The sequence below is a fragment of the Cryptotermes secundus genome, unplaced genomic scaffold, assembly GCF_002891405.2.
Source record: "Cryptotermes secundus unplaced genomic scaffold, Csec_1.0 scaffold111, whole genome shotgun sequence".
Taxonomy (NCBI): Eukaryota; Metazoa; Arthropoda; class Insecta; order Blattodea; family Kalotermitidae; genus Cryptotermes; species Cryptotermes secundus.
In genome coordinates, this window is record NW_019733319.1 from 1,067,525 (window position 1) to 1,086,979 (window position 19,455).

At 39.2% G+C, this 19,455-nt stretch overlaps 1 protein-coding gene across 6 annotated transcripts in view; it reads left to right on the forward strand.

The window, feature by feature from the left end:
- The window catches only part of LOC111867891, a 70,961-nt gene that overhangs the window by 16,329 nt on the left and 35,177 nt on the right, over positions 1–19,455 (forward strand). For 5 of the 6 annotated variants that reach the window (XM_023858097.2, XM_023858096.2, XM_023858098.2 and 2 more), the window contains exons 5-10: positions 1,454–1,909; positions 2,313–2,465; positions 4,530–4,653; positions 9,574–9,863; positions 11,724–11,900; positions 16,606–16,763. In XM_023858097.2, the coding sequence (XP_023713865.1) occupies positions 1,454–1,909; positions 2,313–2,465; positions 4,530–4,653; positions 9,574–9,863; positions 11,724–11,900; positions 16,606–16,763 (1,358 nt within the window). The remainder of the gene's footprint in view (positions 1–1,453; positions 1,910–2,312; positions 2,466–4,529; positions 4,654–9,573; positions 9,864–11,723; positions 11,901–16,605; positions 16,764–19,455) is intronic. The other variant, XM_023858099.2, reaches the window with a different exon arrangement.

Here is a 19,455-nt window from a genome sequence, read left to right on the forward strand (position 1 = left end):
CACTGATGCCTATGGAGGTGTGGGTGCCACCACACACTACTACTACTACTACTACTACTACTACTACTACTATTACTGCTACTGCTGCTGCTGCTGCTGCCGCTGCCGCTGCCGCCGCCGCCGCCTCAATGAAAGAAGATGGGATAGGAGGCCAAGGCCAAGGCTATTCCATCAGTCTGCAATGTGACACCATGCTGTGAACACACATTGTTTTTACAAGAGCGCTTTTTTCTGCTTCGTGCTTTGTTTTGTCTGCGATGGATGGCAAAATCAAACAACATGTCTGCATGAAGCTTAGTAAATCCACTACTGAAGCCATTGAAATGCTTCATGAAGCTTTTGGAGAACACTCTTTAAGCCAGACAGCTGTTTTTGAATGGCATTCATGTTTCTAGGCCAGTGAAGTGTCAGTTGAATGTGATTAATGTTCAGGGTCAGCAAGCACCAGCAAAACAGAAGAAAATGTTGAAAAAATTTGAGAACTCATCCACGAAGACTGTTGCCAAAAAATCCATGAGCTAGCAGACACTTTTGGGATCAGTTATGGAGTTTGCTAGGAGATCTTAACAGAAAACTTGGACATGCATCGCATTGCCGCAAAGTTTGTTCCCCCACTCTTGCCAAATGATCAGAAGGAGTGCGTGTAAATGCGTGTCTTGAGCTACAAGAGAAGGCTCATGAGGACCCATCTTTTATCTCTAGGATCATAACAGGTGATGAAAGTTGGATTTATGGTTATGCTCCAGAAACAAAGCAACAATTGTTGCAGTGGAAGGGCCCACATTTACCAAGAGCAAAAAGGGCATGGCAGGCCTGGAGTTCAACAGAGCATGCTAATTTTTCTTTCTTGATGTGAAGGGGATGGTTCACTGTGAATTTGTTCCTTCTAACACTACGGTCAACTCTAACTTTTACTATGACATTTTGAGATGTTTGAGAGAGAATGTGCGACGAAAAGATTAGAACTTCGGTGCAACCACAACTGGCTCTTTCATCATGATAACACACTTGCCCCGACATCTCTGAAAACCACAGAGTTTGTGCTAACAACATCATGGTTATCGTTCCCCATCCTCCCTGCTCGCTGGACTTAGGCCTGTGTGATTTCGCGTTGTTTCCCAAATTAAAAATGAAGCTGTAGGGACAAGATTTTGAAACAATGTCTGACATCAAAAGGGAATCACAAGCAGTGCTCAACAGCATTAAGGAAAATGACTTCCACGGTGCTTTTGCAGCATAAAAAAAACAATGGGTATATGTTCCCAATGAGACTATTTTGAAGGAGATAGCGGCCAAAATTGAATAAGTTTCTTTTTTGATCTAGTCCAAGAACTTCCTGATACAACTTTTTTTATGTAGAAAAAGGCACTTGTGTGTTTCTGCTTTGACAGTGCTTCTCATAATTTGTAGCAATATACATCTGATCTGAATTATGGAATATTTTTTTTTTCAGAATTGTGATACTTCTCAGAATGTATCAGCAACAAAATGTCTGTCTCCAGTTGTCTCCCTGGAAAGACATCCATCTCTAGGCAGCTTGAATAGAGAACCAACCACTATCAGCTTGAATAGAAACCCTTCTTCAAGTGTCACTGAAACTTCATGTCATTCAACTAGGATTTCACCAGTGTCTTGGATCCCAGATAGTGTTTCACCAAATCATAATACCTCAAATAGAGTTTTATCAGCTCAGCATCACTTACGTACTTGTTCTCCAGTTCATAATGCCTCATCCAGAATTTCTCCAAGTACATCCCCATGCAGAGTTCAACAAATTCAGAGTACCTCTGGTGGGAATAGAGTGACTTTGCAGAACACACAAACAGTGTATACATACAAAAGAATTTCAGAATTGGTTGAACCGGAGAAGAAAGTTAATATATATGGAGTCATCTCCAGCATTACAAAGGTAAAATTAATTTTTAATTTGGCAAGACATCTAATGCAGTTACTGAGCAGAGTAGCTGTGTGGTTTGCATCTTGAATGCCAGAAACACTGTCTTAACTAAGGTTTCTCATGCATTAAATTTAGGTAACAGGATAGCTGAGTTAGTACAGTGACTGGCAACTTGCTAGACAGCCAGGGTTCAATTTGGACAGATTTGCCTGGTTCTGGATAGGGTTCAGTAGGATGCTTTTATGAACATGGAAATGAACTTTCAGGTCCCTTAAAAGGCAGGAAATCTTTCTTCTAGTTGAGTGGCTGTTAGCTTTACTGTATCAAGTTGGTTTGTGATTGAGTTAAAAGCATTTGTGTTTTTTCCGTAAAGTTGTATTTAAAAGAAATGTATGCATATATTTGATGCTTTTAGATGCCTACTGAATCCAGAAAGCATGCAATTGTCAGGGTAAGAGATGAGACTTCTGGACCTGCGGTGGAGTTTCGGGTACATATTTTCTTCAAACATGAATTTGTTTTCCCCAAATTAGAACATGGTTACATTCTTAGGCTTCACAGAATGAAGGTAAATTTGTCATTAATTATATATTTTCACTAGTGATTTACAGAAATTGTACCATAAGACTGTTACACCTCAGGGGGGAAGGGGTGAGAACTTATAATCACTTTCGTCNGGGAAAAGATAGGAATGAAAATTTTGGATCTAAAAGCTTACACTTATATTTATTCTGAGTTCTGTGGTGTACTGTTTTTCGTTGAATAACTCCCCATATATACCATCATATTCAGTGCACTTGAACAGATATTTCTTAGTTATGAATTGTATTTGAGTAACACAAAGACAGGTCTAATATTAATGAATTTGCTTATGGATATTATGGTTGATGTTGTAGTTTGTTGAAAACCTCTTTTATATTATGTATTTAATGAAAAAATGTAGTGGGGTATAACTGTAATTGTATATATGAAGAGTTCAAGTAAAAAATTATGATTCTGGTATCTTTGGTTACCAGTTAGACTGGTATATGGCTTACCAAGTATTATGACTATATCAATTAGAGAGTGATATTTTCTATGACTGAATATTGTCTGAAGTACATAAGTTACATAAGTCTTTCAGTATGAAATTTTGAAAAGGAAGTATTTCAGTTACAGTATATCAGTAAATGTATATTATAGGTGAAATTATATTATCTGCTTTCTCATGTGAATAATTTTGATGAAGATGTTGGCATCATTGTGGATCCTCCTTATACTGACGTCTATGATGGGGGCACGCGGTAGTGTAGTTGGTCAAGCCACTATGCTTCAAGCCGGAAGGTCGCGGGTTCAAGTCCCAATGAGATCATTGAATTTTTTTCAATTGACATAATCCTTCCAGCCACACTACGGCCATGGCGTCGACTCAGCCTCTAACAGAAATGAGTACCAGGAATATTCTTTGAATATTCTTGGGGGTAAAGGGGGCTGGCGCGTAGGGCTGACAACCTTGGTGCCATCTATGAGCAGATTATCTAGATAATGTGGGAACCTCAACATTTCACAACCCTATGGGCCTCCACAGCCTGTTACAGTATTTCAGTTACAGTATATCAGTAAATGTATATTATAGGTGAAATTATATTATCTGCTTTCTCATGTGAATAATTTTGATGAAGATGTTGGCATCATTGTGGATCCTCCTTATACTGACGTCTGTGATGGGGGCACGCGGTAGTGTAGTTGGTCAAGCCACTATGCTTCAAGCCGGAAGGTCGCGGGTTCAAGTCCCAATGAGGTCATTGAATTTTTTTCAATTGACATAATCCTTCCAGCCACACTACGGCCATGGCGTCGACTCAGCCTCTAACAGAAATGAGTACCAGGAATATTCTTTGAATATTCTTGGGGGTAAAGGGGGCTGGCGCATAGGGCTGACAACCTTGGTGCCATCTATGAGCAGATTGTCTAGATAATGTGGGAACCTCAACATTTCACAACCCTATGGGCCTCCACAGCCTGTTACAGGGATACCTTTAATTTAATTTTACTTTTTACTGATGTCTTTGATATAATGCGGTCCTGATGCTAATGCAATTATGAGGAAGAAATTCATATATGTGTGTAGTTACAAAACTTTATTTAAGGCAGGGTTCTCAAATGTTGTGATACTGCAACCCCCTAAACTAATACATAAATTTTTATGAACCCACCCCCCAACCCTCAAGGTGAGCAAAAGGTGCATTTCTAAGCATTGTTGAAGATCATTATCAGTCTGTATAATGACAGCAGGAATTTCAATAGATTTCAACCTCTTAACACCTACGGGAAGCTGTAAATGTTCCTGTGCAGTCATGAAAATATTCACAAAATGTTCTGCCAGCTGCAGTCATGCTTTCTGAAAGCACCCATATTAAAGCTTACTGACTTATTAAACTGTGTGTTTGGATGCAGTTATATTTGATATGAATTTTGGGAACTTGGTGACCGCTCATAAAGTTAGTAGTGACCTCTAGGGGGAGTCACAGCTTAGAATTTTAAAAACCACACTCTGAGGCAAGAATTGGTGAGATGCACCTTGTATAATTCTCACTGCACTAGAAACATTGTTCCTAAATAACTACATCTTTCCTGTTTTTATTTTCTACAGACAGAAATGTATGAAGGTGTGTTGGATGGTCGTGTGTTCCGTGCATCAGATATTGTGACCTTTCCACCAGAAGGTGAAGGGATAGCAAATTCATTTACAGTAGCTGGTAGTTTTCATTTTTCTGGTGAGTATACTACTGGTATCTGTGATGACAAGTGCCACACAGTTTTTTCATCTGTTATTGAGACATTTCTGTGAAATCTATGAGCAAGTCATCAGTAATTGTGTGGCTCACATATCAACCTACAGTGAGTGGCAAGATAATTGAGCACCATGATATGAAGATGTATGGGCAGAAGGTGTAGGTGGGTGCTCAACATCTTACCCCAATCATCCTATACCTGCATAAAGAGCCCCTGGCACTCATGAAATAGGAGCTAGTCTGGATGCTGTGGAGAAGAGAAAAATCTCCTGTTCCTGCCATTATTGAATCCTGATTACTTGGTCATCCATCCTTAGCCCATAGCCCATCACTATAGTAGCTTAGCTCTGACAGTGAAGGGTTATTTTATAATAATAGATGGAAGCTACTTGTATTTTGGGGTGAGCTAGTCAGGTCTCTGATTCAGTGGAGGTGTTATTTTATAATACCATTAACAACAGCTGCTTTTTTATTATACAGAAACCTGCGTTAGACTTAGGAATCAAATGAAGGCAGGTGAAAATGCTTGTCCATTTATATTATTCTGATATGTTACTTTGCTTTAACACTCAATTAACAGGAGAACAAATTCCAACTAACATTATTTTAGTTGAATATAATGTTCTGAGTAGCCAAGGATTGAATGAGTTCCCACTTATGTTGTTTCATTATACATTACTGATCCCAAGAGCTCATTGGTAATGTAAATCAGAGACAACCTGTACAGGGTGTCCCAGGAAGAAAGGTCATCATTCTGGGAGGTCATAATGTCATTCTAAGTAAAAAATTATAGATATATGTGTGTCCTGTTCTGACCAGTTTCAAAGATAGAGCCATTTCACTGAACACTGTACAGACGAGCAACATGCCATGTCCTCACACATATTGCAGATAGCATTGATGTTGATGGTGGAATTTTTTAAAATGTCTTATACTAGGTAAACTGGTCTTTGTAGGATTTGAGGTTTTCACAGCAGTGACTATGAAAAATGCTGTCTTCTAGGGTGTACCTCCATGTAGATCTTGAGTGAACCAACATTTCGGAGGAATATATCACCTCCATCTTCAGGGTAGAAAAATCCGAGAGCGAGGAACCGGTATGTGCAGGTGGCTAGGCACTCAGGATGTGCACAGCACCACATCCCAGAAGATGGCATTCTTCATGGACTAACTTTGTCACTTGAATAGTAAATACTGATATTAGGAACAGTATGTAATATCTCTTTCTTAACAATTTTGGAACTGTACAGTGATGTAGCTATATTGTGAAAACCGTTTGGCGTAGGACACATGAACAGATACACTTTTTGCTTAGATTGAGTGATACTGTGACCTCCCAGAATACTGACATTTCTTCCTGGGACATTCTGTATATATCCATGTAAGTCACAGTTTGTTTCCAAATTTCCAGAGTGCAGCCTGTGTGCAAGTCATGTTGTCCTCATTCAGAAACCTACTTAAATTTTCCAGTAGACATAGTCAGATGAAATGTTACTTAATGTGAATATGCTTTATTCATGTGTGAAATTAATGATATGTCTTGAAGAGGCCTGTAGTAAAGATTGTATGAAGGAGGTGTAAAAGTAAGTTATCCGTAATTAAGCACTATGCCATGGAGGTGTATGGTGTAGAGGATGTATAGATCCGCATTTTCTTGTCCTTGGCCCTAGCTACAGGTGAGTCGTTAGCTTCATGCCCCTGCTGCTTTACACCCAGGGAAAGAGACTCTGGTTCCATTGGATAGGAGGTTGGGTGGACCCCAGAGCCGGTCTGGACAACATAGAGAAGAGAAAATTCTTGACCCCACCGGGACTTGAACTCCAACCCCCAATTCATCAGCTCATAGCCAGTCACTATACCAACTGAGTTTTCCCAGCTTCCATGAACATTACAAATAAGTTTTCTTATTTAAAAATTTATTTGCAGAATAGACTATTTCAAAAAATAAATAAGTTTTCCACACAGTGAAATAAGTCATAAGAAATTTGAAAAGAGTGAGCTACACGTTTTTGCATGGGAAGAAAGTAAATTACACTTATAAAGTGGAACATAGAATTATTTAGATTCTAAAATGTTCTGACGATGGTGGATGACACAGAATTACTGGGTTTTTGGACCTTTTCCATCATCTGGAATTCTAGGTGATAGACATGACATTGGACATTTGTAAACTGGATCTGTTTCCACCGTCTTCGGGTTAGAAAGGAAGACACCTACTCAGTTGGGCCCCATAGAAAGAGCTCATCTCAATCACTGGACAACTGTCAGATTTACCCAGCTATTTAAACATATAAGTTCAGCAGGAGATAACAAGAAACCATAAAATAAAAATTGTGATAGAGCATGCACATGTGTGGAACTAGGATAGAAAAGTAGATAGAAATTTGTGTTAGAAACCTAGCTGACAAAAACCAAGTGCATGAGCACCAATGTGAAGAATTGGGAAAAATTTTGAAGACATGTAATATCTACCATTAGTGCCATCTGTGGAGTAACCAGTCTCAAGTGTTCAGATAATTTTTCTGTTTATAGGATTCATTGGGTTAGGTAACACAGTTGGTAGAGGTTTGACTTCATGGTTGCACATACGGGGAAACACACCTATTGTGTACACAAATTTATACACCAGAACTCTGAATTAACTGGAGTTGCAGAAGCAATAAGTTGTAATGATATGATTTGAATAAATTTATAGCATGTATAATTTTAATGAAATATATAGATATTAATTTATTTTAAATGATTTCTGGAACTGCGAGACATGTGCATTGCCTTCTAAAGTTCAAAACAAAAAGCCTTGAGATAGCTTGTACCCACAATGCATCAGCCTTCCAAGAAGCAGTTGTCCATGGTGTCCAGTGCTAATACAAATTCCTCACTTACAGTTGACTGATTGAAGTAGATGCCCTGACCCCTATGGCAAATATATACTCCTATTGGACAAAACCAGTGTAATCACATCATTCTACCACTGTCTTCCCACATCTGCATGCCATCAGCTCCAGGACTTACTTCAACCAGCAGGGCTCCTGTAAACCTGACTTACAGTGACATTGTTTTCTGCTTAGATTTCCGGCTCCAAATCCCCCAAGACAACTCCACGCTTCACAATATACTCATATACTTTTAGCCCAAACAAAGCAAGGTAGTATGAGGGAGAGTCAGTAAATAGGTCACAAATGATTATAAAACATGTGATATTTGAACCTGGGAAAAACATTTATTTCTCACCTTATCCACCACCAACATTGATACACTTGTCTTCTCACTTTACCACTACATCAAAACCCACAGCATGGAAGTTTTTTTTGATTCTTGTCTCAGCTACTTCCACACCTTCGTTTGAACCTCTTCATCATCAGTGAAACGTTGGCCGCCAAGGTGGTTTTGTAGTGGACCAAACAGATGGAAGTAACAAGGGGGCCAAGTCTGGGCTGTAAGGTGGATGTTCAAGAAGTTTCCACCACATTTCTTGAATCTCTCCTGGACTGCTTGGGCTATTTGGAGTCTGGCATTGTCATGATGAAGCAGTACCCCTTTTTGCCAGTTGGCCTGAATATTCTCTGTGAATTGCATCCCAAAGCTTCGACAGAACTTCACAGTAAGATGTAGAATTTACATTTTCACCACTCTTCTGACAATGGGCTGATAGTATGCCCTGAGAAACCAAAAACATGGTAAGCATAACCTTCTAATTGATGGCACTCTCATAACCATAAACTTTTTGGTTGAAGGTGAAGTGGAATGTCTTCACTGCATCGAAGCGCACTTTGATTCCAGTTGGTAGTGATGCAGACATGATTCATCCTCAGTAACAGTCCTGTTAAACATATCTTCTCCTTCATCTGCATACCTTCATCGGGACCCTTTCCAAAACTTCAAACGATCATTCATTATGCTGTATGCTAAACCATGGGAACATCCTAGTGCAGTTCCTTCACAGTTAATTGTTATCCTCCTGTCAACTTAAATCGACTATTCCACCCACTGCACAGTTGCTTCTGTCACGACCTCAACAGAGCGACCTGGTCGGTCATCATCTGCAACTTTTGAACATCCTTGAGAGAATTTCTCATTTCATTTTCATCTTTTTCATTTCATTTATTTACATGCCACAAATCCATTAAAAGGTCTTTGGCCCAGGATAAAGACAATAGTCCAATATAACAGAAACGATATATAATATAAACAAATATGTATTCATTATAAATTTGTAATAAAAGATATAATGTAAATATAAAATTTACAAGTCACTTTTCAATGCCTGATAGTTTAATTTATAGTTCCATATACAATTTGAATTGGGTTGTTATAAATACATGAGCGTTCAACTTATGTATTGATCACATAAGGACGGAATTTTGTAGTGTATCAGAAAATAAAATATACCTTTACAATTTTTCAATTAACACCATAACAACGTGTAGCAATATAAACCCAGTTGTGAACTGCTTTACATGACAAAAACTTCCCACCCTAAATAGGAAACATTTCTTTATGGATATCCTTTGTGTTGAGCCCTTTGGCCCTCAAAAAAACCCACAACAGAACTCTTCTCTTTGGTAGTATACCCCTAAAGCATGGTTGCCATTTAGACTACTGAAAGCAGCCTCTGAACATTCATATGCATGTCTGCGACCCAGACTGTCATAAAGCTGGACTGTTTTATTTCAATTTGTGACCTATTTACTGACTCTCCTCATATTTGTGTATTCCAAATTTACTTTTATTAGTTCTAGAAAAAAACAAATCTGAGTGATCTCTCTAAATAAATTACTTTAATTATCACAACATTCAAGACCAGTGAATAAATCAGAATTTAAACACAGTGGATTAGTTTTGCTTATAATTCATGGCAGTTACAATAATGTCCAAAATAATATAGTTAAATTTGTTCTTTAGATTCGGATGCAAGACGTTTGACTGAGCTTCGCAAATGGATTGCTTCACAACATAAGCAGCCACCAACACTTGCCTGTCCTCCATCTGTTAGCCCCCCAGAAGCTGTCTCACCTCGATCTTCTACTTCAGCATTACCCCAAACAACAGTAATGACTCAGAGGCACCAGCCCGTCAGCCCTTCACCTTCCAAAACAAAGGTGGCTGACTGTCAATCTCTTGTGAGTTCAGAACCAACTGGAACTATGCTGAGTGAAGTCAAGAAAGAAGGAAATTATGTTTTGCTTTGCAAGGTGAATAATATTCTGTTTTTATATGGTAACTGGTTTACAGAAATCTTATACAAACAGTTATCATATTTACCTGAATGTAAGGTGAGGTTTTGTTTCCCACAGTACTTTCTCAAAAATGGGTATTTTGCTTTGAATTATTTCAGATGAATATTGTCCATGCCTAGCAGTTTTATTTTATTAGTAGTTTTGAGAGATAAAATGTGCAAGTAGGTGGACAGACTCCTTATAATATGCTAATTTAATGCTAGCAGAGAACGCATAACTGTAAATGCAGAATTTCCACAACTTCTGTCCATATACCAGTTGCATGTATGCTGTGGGATCGGCTTGTATGGATTTACAGCATGGACTATTCTTGAGCCAGTCAGATTTGTCATTGTGATGCAAGTGGATATGATGTTTCATATAGAAGTGTTTGAAATTAATAGAATATCTGGCTGATAGAGAGCTGCTAGTTAGCGACAGAAGACTAAATGTGAAATTGTGAAAAGAAGTGTTTGAAATTAATAGAATGTTTGAGTGTTAGTTACTTAGAGAGGGTGGGTTTCCCCATGCACCGCGACCAGTTTGATCTATTGTGCTTCCCTCTATGATATTCTACCAGTCTCTTTACCCTACCGATAAATGGTGCGTACCATCAGTCCTGCCGAGCAAGCGAGTTCGGCCACTTGCTTAGCGGTATCTATAATGCTTCCCCTATCTATCAGAGGCCTTAGAGACTAGTGTTGGGCGGGAAACGTCCTGGAATTTGGCTCGGTGATCCCCTTTGGGGATATGAGGTTCTTTTACGTGCCGTAAAGTTACGACACAGGACACACAGTTTAAAGTCCCTCCCGGAGGACTTGTTCCCTGAATTTTTCCACCCTTAAAAATTCGACGACCTCTGCTGGGTATTTGAACCTGCGTACCACGAGTCATGAGGTGGGAACGTTACCTCTAGACTATGGAGGCCGCTATGTTTGAGTGTTAAAGCACTAGATATCAACTAAAGAATGAATGTGATGTTTTAACAGAAGTGCTTGAAATTAATAGAATGTTTGAATGATGAAGAACTAGATATAGACTGAAGAATGGACATCTTTGAAAGTAATAGAATATTTGGCCCATAGATAACTCCCAGATATAGACTCAAGAGAAAATTGTTGTTCCTGAGAAGGCCTGTACATTTTGTTGGTATGGGATCACAAAAAAGCTGTACCCATAGAGGATGTCTGATGGTATGTGTAGTGTTTGAAGACTAAAAGAATTTGGTTCCTTCTGAAGTGAGCATGTTCAGAGTTTCCCTGGCTCTATCATTTCCACATTGAGGCCTTTTCTTTATGAACCAAAAACATTATCCACAATGAAAATGTTGTCAGACATAAAGGTAAAAAAGGGTAAAGCTGTCCCTGTAACAGACCATGAAGGTCCATAGGGGTGTGAGAGGTCAAGGCTCCCATATCTTCTAAACGGTCGGCTCATAGGTGTTGGTAAGGTTGGTAGTCTTACGTGCTGGCCACCCTTTTACCCCACAAGAAAATTCCTGATACTCATTTCTATTAGAGGTTGAGTTGATCCCAGGGCCATAGTGCAGCTGGAAGAATTCAATGACCTCATCAGGATTTAATCCAACTTTTCAGCTTGTAGCATAGGNAGTCCTGATGAGTCCTGTGATAATTATCACAGGACTCATCAACAGACATAAGGAAGTTAACAGTTCTCTTGAACACTTTGCCAGCCACTGACTCAGTGCAGAGCCTGAAATATTTGAAGGAAAATAGATGTTATACATTCTTGCAAGTACTTGTTCTTAATGAATAAAACATAAAGCTACAGTATGAAAATATTTTGGGTAAATCTAAAGGTGTCTTGTTTGTGCAGGTACTCAGAGTTGACATTCTGTCTGAAGAGATGCGCATTCTCACTGTGACAGATGGCACCTTGTGTACTTACTCTTTACATTTCAATCAAAACAATGGGTCACAGGAAGAGAAGCATTCAACATATGAAGTGAGAATTATTATCTTGGAGCCTTCTCTAGTGCTAACAAAAATTAAGGTTAGTATCATAATGTTTTTTTAATTTTTTCCCATTCCATTTAAATTCAGTATCTTAATGCTAGCAGACCTGTTAGTGTTGTCACATGATAGAGTGACTATAGAGCAGGTGTTGATTGCTAAGTTTTTTAAGAGTCCAATAAATCCCTTAATCAGATTTATTGTACTCTTAAACAACTTGTGGCTAAGACTTTAGAAATCACTATCGCACAAAGACTAGAGTTCTCAGTCACAGTCTTCACTGCTCTGCTTTGTAATGTCTTCCAATGGTGAATGTTCCTTTGCTCACAGGCTCATGTCCTGGCAGGCTGGCAGCCATCTCACGCCAACCCCGTACTCTTTCTAACCGCCATCTCAAGATTGTTCTGTTGTCAGGTGACATCACTATACGCATGCACTGCACAGAAAACACTTCCTCTCTTGCATGTGTAGTCTTTGTTCTGAGGAGTGTACTGTGTCATAACATAGTAATGGCTCTCTCTTCAATTATGATGTTACATTGCTCCCTTCTTAAGGCTGCTCATCCCAGGTAGCCTATAAGCATATTGCCATTTTCTTCTTCTGGTCAGTACTGGCAAAACTCCTGAGAGTGTTTGGTGCCTCTACATCTCCAGCTCTTAATCTGCGAGTAGTCTCTTCTTTTATTTGGGTGGGGCCTGACTTTTCCACAGTGTCCTGAAACTCATTTTTTGAATCCTGATGGAAAACCCAGCTTCTAGCTTGATGACCTCCAGCACTATGGTCTGTTTCAGTGCCTTGTTGACATTTCCCTTGCTTCACAGACACAACTACTCTTTTAAGAACCAGTCCTTTATGCCGTTGTTGCATTCAAAATATGTCTGTTGCCTCTTCCTGAACGTCCATCCTCTAGGGGCTCCTCATATAACATTGTCCTTGCTTCGCCTTTTCCATTGGTTCTGGTATCCCACGGCTAGTCGGTCTCCAGATTAGTCCTCCAGTGCTCCAATAGTCTCCTCTGCAGTCTCTGTCGTAGGGACTTCCTGAAGACCTGCTATAGTCTCCATCTCTTCTGGATTTGCCTGCCTCCAACTTTTCCTGATTGACTTCCATCTTTTCTAGATATGTTTACGTCTTGGTCTGTACTTTTTCCTGATTAGTCACCATCCATTCTAGACAGGCTTTCATTATGTCTATCATCTCTTGATGTTTAGCTTCTGTCTTCACTTGGTAGGCATTCATCTTGGCCTCCAATCTTTCATGCATGACCTGCGGACGTTCAGTCATTTTCAGGTCATGCTGCAGGCTCTTTGTATCCTGTCCAATATGTCCTTGCATCTTGTGAAGCAATATCATGCGTTGCAATGCTTAATTTTTTCTTTGTTTTTTTTTAAAGCTTTATATTGCTAAGAATGAAGTTTGGCACCATTTTCTGGAGAAGAGGTGCATTTATGAATGCTGTCGCCTCTTATCTTTTTGAGCTCTTTTTCAACTTTTACTCTTTATTCTCTTCTCTGGATGAATCTTTTTCTGGGCTTTGCGAGGCACAGTGTCAGAATCAGTCAGTCTAGATGCCAACTGGCTTTTGAGTTCTGCTGTTCTGTGCTTCTGTAAAGTTGTTTCTTTAACCAAATGTTCAGTCTCTTCGCTGAGGTCATGTTCAATAATGGTAAGTTCATTGATGCAATCTGAATTCTTTTTCTCATCAGGCATACTTTCCAGTTTCCTTTGGAGTTTGTGATTTTCATTTCTCATACATTCCATGCTTTCTTGCTGTTCCTGGTTATTTCATTTCAGTTAGACAATTTGAACAGTCCAATCCAATTGTCCCAATTCTGACACCTGTTGTCATGTTATGGATGGAGTTACTATACACGGGATGTGGATTGGTAATTTGTTTAGTGAACTCTTTAAACAACTCATGACTACACTTGAGAAATCACACAAAGACTGTTTTTCTCAGTCATGGTCTTTGCTGCTTGGCTTGATAATGTCTTCTAACAGTGGACATACCCCTGCTTGCGGGCTCACATCCTGGCAGGCTGACAGCCATCTTGCACCAACCCATTACGCTTATACCTGCTGTCTCAAGATTGATCTGTTGTTGGGTGGCTTTGCTATATATGCAGACCACATAAAGAACACTGTTCCTCTGTTGTATGTGCAGCTGTGACATCATTAATAAATTGTTTATTGTGCTGTTACCTATTAATGGCTCTCTCTTCAGTTATAATACCACAATATAAACATCCTTTACATACTAAATGTTACTGGCTTCAGTATGGTGTGCTGCTAGTTCTCCCTCTATAATGAAAATGCACAACCACAAGCATAAGTGGTTCTTCTAGCAATGAACAATTGAAATACTGTATGATGTGAAGTCATAATGTTTTAATTATCACCATGAGAAAAACATAATTCCAAAATATGGTTCTATATAGGAGATATCCCATTTCCTGAGCTTGCCGAACAGTCAAATTTGCCCACGCCAAGTGGACAGAGGGAGCCACTGGAAGGGGCAGAAGCAAAATGGTGATGGTTGAGAAAGTGGAGGCTTGCGCTGTGATACGGTTCCTGCATTTGCAAGGGAAATCTGCCAGAGAGATCGACGACCAGATGACCGCTGTGCATCAGGAAGGTGTACCATCATATGACACAGTGGTCAGGTGGAAGAGGCACTTTCATTGTGGACAGACAAACGCTGAAGTGGAAGACCATCTCTCACTGAGGAACCAAGAATTGTGGCACAGGTGGAAGCTTTGATCCCATCCGATAGGTGCATAACTATCGAAGCTATTGTTCATGAGGTCCGCATTAGCCATGGGTCGGTTTTCAACATCATCCATGATGAGTTACACATGACAAAGGTTGCTGCACATTGGGTGCCACGATTGTTGATACCAGTTCAAAAACAGCAATGGATGGATGTGGCAAAGAAATTTTTGCAGTTGTGTGAAGATGAAAAGGTGCAATTTCTTGACCGCCCGATCACGATGGATGAATGTTGGGTCTATCATTATGACCATGAAACAAAGGAAATGAGCAAGCAGTGGAAACATGCAGACTCACCGCCACCAAAAAAGGCCAAATCCCAGCCGTCGTCAGGAAAGGTGGTGTTGAGGGTATTCTGGGACCGGCGGGGTGTCATCATGACCGACTACATGCAGAAGGGTGTTACCATCACTGGCGAGTACTAGCAGAACCTTCTGAGAAAATTATGGGAGGAAATCAAGAAAAAGCGACGCGGAATGCTGGGAAAAGGTGTGCAACTTCTTCACAACAACGCACCGGCTCATGCTATGATGACACTTGCTGCCAGTTTGGGATATGAAATTCTCCCCCTTCCACCATATTCACCAGACCTGGCACCAAGAGACTTGTTCCTCTTTCCACGGCTAAAGAAGCCACTTCGTGGTAAGCGATTCCAAGACTATGATGACGTCATTTTTGCACTGGCAGTCTTCCTAAACGGTCAAAATGAGACCTTCTGTGATCAAGGTATCCAGTAACTAATGCATTGTTGGGGAAAGTGTGTAGCCTTGCAGGGGGCATATATAGAGAAGGGCTATCTCACATACAATTTCTTGCACTTGTGTCTCTGTTTCTTCTGGGTGATAATTAAAATTTTATGACTTCCCCATGTACATACTGTATAGTGTTGCCTTCTAACAGCAGTGAAGCTAATGACTTACAGTTTAGTACCCAGTGGTGGATTTATTTAATTACACTCTTTCAACTTCATAGATTATGTGACATATAATGGTAGGATGTTGTGAACAGGAAAGGAAGGAAGTATAGGAAAATGTTGAATGGAGATTCCACTCCACTTAACTATGATGTTTGGTGACAGTCAAATGCACCCAGAAAAGTGATGCAATATTTGTTACGTGTATTTATTCTTTAAATTTGTATCCAATTCTGATTATATTTTGTATTGAAGAGCATTACTAAAAGTAAATGTGGATTTTATTAAAACCAACATAAAGGTATTTGTAGGGGGACAGTATATTTGAACCATGAACTGAATAAATGGAAGTAATTTAACACAGAGATATTGAAACTTGGACCATGGAACAGCAAGTGAAGGGAACCCTTTAATTAAATGTGGTTTCACCGCACATTGGAAAATTCAGATGGCCATAATATGTAAAGATTTCATTCATTTGTATTCTTGTCTTGCCAACTATTAAAGAAAAATTTGATTCTGAAACTGATGAAATATGATATAAATATTTGTTTCCCTCCTCCACCGAACACGTTGAGTAGATAGAATTCCTCCATATTTGAAAGTTCTAGATTTAAATTTCATCTCAAAGCCTGACTATCTTGACTGGGTCTTTTGTGCTTTTTCTAGGTTTCTCTGGGCAAATGTCAGAATAGTTATTCAAATTAGCCTTTGACTGCTTCCTTCCCCCTTCTTTTCACTTCATAATTCACTATCATCCTGTCATTTGACACAGTATGATTTAGGTTGTCTTAAATTTTTAAAATAGTTTTATATGGTATGTTGGACATGTACACAATTTGTGTATGTAGTTAAATATTATAATATTGTTGACTTTTATACAAATAATTTGACTTGTTCTGTATCTGGAGGCTGTATTGCAAAATGTGGATTTCTGGAACCAATAAAAATATGAATATGAATATGAACTATTGATAATGTCATTAAATAAATCATAAATAAATAAAATAAATAATTTGTGCCAATAAACTGTGTATGAACATAAGTGAATCCTCATTTCCAGAAAGGCGCTTTGGTAAAGCTGAGAAATGTGAAAGTGCAAGTGGCCCTTGTTCCTTTTTCACAATTTAAAGGACCTATATTAAGCTTCAAGATGATTGGGAATGATTGTTCTGTTGAGATTTTCAAGGGAATTGAGCCAGAAGCAGTGAAACTTAAAAGGTAAGAGTCTTTTAGTTTAGGCACATTATAAGGGGGTATGGTAATAGCAAGACACGACATCTAAAGATGTAATGGAAGAAAAATCTGAACCTGAAACAACGTATGGCAACTTTCTGTCATATTTTTCAGTCTTTATGATGAGACTAGCAAGAACTATAAATCATTAATTTTACAATTAATAGTAAATTCATGGGTATGATTTCGACTAATACACATTTTCACTCTCTTTAATTTGTCACATATAAACCTTAAAATTTTGCGGTCACCATGTATGTAACTGTTAGTATATAAGGAAATATTTCATATAAAATTTGTTGGCATGTTTATAGTCTATCTCCAAACAAAATTTCACATATCTATATAATAGTTAATTAGTTATTTCCCTTGTATGGAAAGATAAACAGAATTTGCACAGTTGTCATGTTGTTTTGTAGTCTACAAAAGGATTAGCATAATAAAAGTTTCATATTTTTCAAATTAAAAATGTGAAGTTATTCCTGAACTTAATTAAGCACCACACTATGAAGACACAAGGAGAAGTGGAAGTATAGCTGCACCATTCTTAACCTCAGAATTAGGTGGAGGTGAGTGGTCTGTTTCATGCCTCTGCCACTTTTCCCCCAGGAGAAGAGTTGCTGCTGCTGCTCAGTGTATAGGAGACTGGGTGAGCCCCAGAGCAAGTCTGGATATTATGTAGAAGAGAAAACTCTCTTGCCCCTGCTCCAGGCAAATCCTGTTTCCTTAGTTATCTAGCCCATAGCTTAGTCACTAGAGCCGTTGAACCGTCCTGGCACTTACATATTTTTCAAAGATCTGTTAGCTATCATGTAAAATATCAGGACTTCATATTAGTCTACAAAAATAACTTAACAAAAGTTGCATATTTCTCAAAGATTTGTTAAATATCACATACAATATCAGGACCTTAGATTATTATACAAAAATAACACCTTAACAGATGTCACATATTTTTCAAAGATCTGTTAATTACCATGTAAAATTTCCATATCTTTTATTCTTATGCAAAGAAATTAGTTAATAAAACTTGTATATTTTTTTTACATTATGTTAAGTGGCACTGTAGTCACTCCCACCGTGCAAGTTTGCACAGCCATCATTTGATTTAATCGTTGACAGGAAATTAGAAATAGAAGGATGGGGTGACCTCTGGTGGCATGATATGTGTATCAACTTTCATGAAAAACTTATTATGTGAGTTATTGGAGGCATTGATGAAGGTAAATTTAATGTTAACTGTGTTTAATTAATTAAGCACCATGCCGTGAAGATGGTAGAGGAGGTATATCTCCATGCATTCTTAGCCTCAGTAGTAGATGGAAGTGGGTGGTTACCTTCACACCTGGACTGCTTTACCGCTGACAGAGTCCCCCAGGAGGAGGCTAGGTGGGCCCAGGAGCCAGTCTGGACATGTGGAGAAGGGGAAAGTCTCTTGCCCCTACTAGGAACCAAACCCCTGATACCATAATCGTATCTTTCCTTATAAAGTGAGGAAAGTAGGCTGAATATTGAATATTAATTAAATTTTGTTTGGATTAGTGCAAATCATAAATTAACACTTTGCGGACCGCGCACCCTTTAGAAAGTTTTTTGCTTTTAAACATGGTGGACCGTTCGCGTGTTAACAGGCTTTTAAAACACGATAAGTTGCAACACACTATACATCTCTCTGGCCCCACCTAGCTAACACATAGCTGCTTGCAGCTGCGTTATAAGGCCCTGGAATGTCTGCTGACCAATCAGTTACTAGACCTCGCTGTAACTCTATGCCCCTGCAAAGGAAAATAAATACCTTTATTTCTTCAAGCTTTACGTAGCAAGCTGTCAGTCAGTAGTTCAATATGGATCAAAGACCAAAGCGGCTTACACCCAAGCGATTTCTTGGAGAACAAGAAATATCTGACTTCTTCTCCAGTGAGCTATCTGATGTCCCTTGTGAGTCTGCTAGTGATAGTGAGTGTGGCAGGGGTCAACAAAAAATTGTGACCACAGACGGGGAAAGTGAAAGTGACTGTAGCTCTGACGAATGTGCGGGTAGCAACATTGCGGGGACAGCCACATGGGGAAAAGTAGACAAGATGCCTGCTTTGGGACAGTTTACTGGAAATCCATGGGTGAAGCAAATTCCATCGGACCCAACGCAAGTGTCTTGAAGAGGCAGAACTGTTTATTGGAGATAGCGATACTCGTGTTGTGAATATGATTTCCACAATTCACAATTCGAGCATGGTTGATGTTCAAAGGAGACATGGACAGGTAAAGAAGCCTGTTTGTATTTCCGAGTATAATATGTTCATGAAGGGAGTTGATAGAGCCAATCAGTACTTAGCCTATTATTCTCTTCCTTGGAAAACAGTAAACTGGACAAAGAAAGTTGCCTTGTGGCTTATAAATTGTGCCATTTTCAATTCATTTTTGGTTTTCAAAAATCTAAACCCTCGTTCAAAATTGAAATACAAGGCATTTCTGCTGAATGTGACAAAAGCCCGGGCTACAGACCACGGTGGCAGCAGAACCGGCGGCAGACACAGTCTTAGTACGACCGGGGCCCTCTACTCCCACCCCATGCAGGCCTCATTTTGACCTCCCTGGGCGACTCTCGGGTGATATGCAGAAACATACCCTTGTGAAAATTGTGAAGAGTGAACATGCCAAGGGGAAGCAGCCTTCTAGG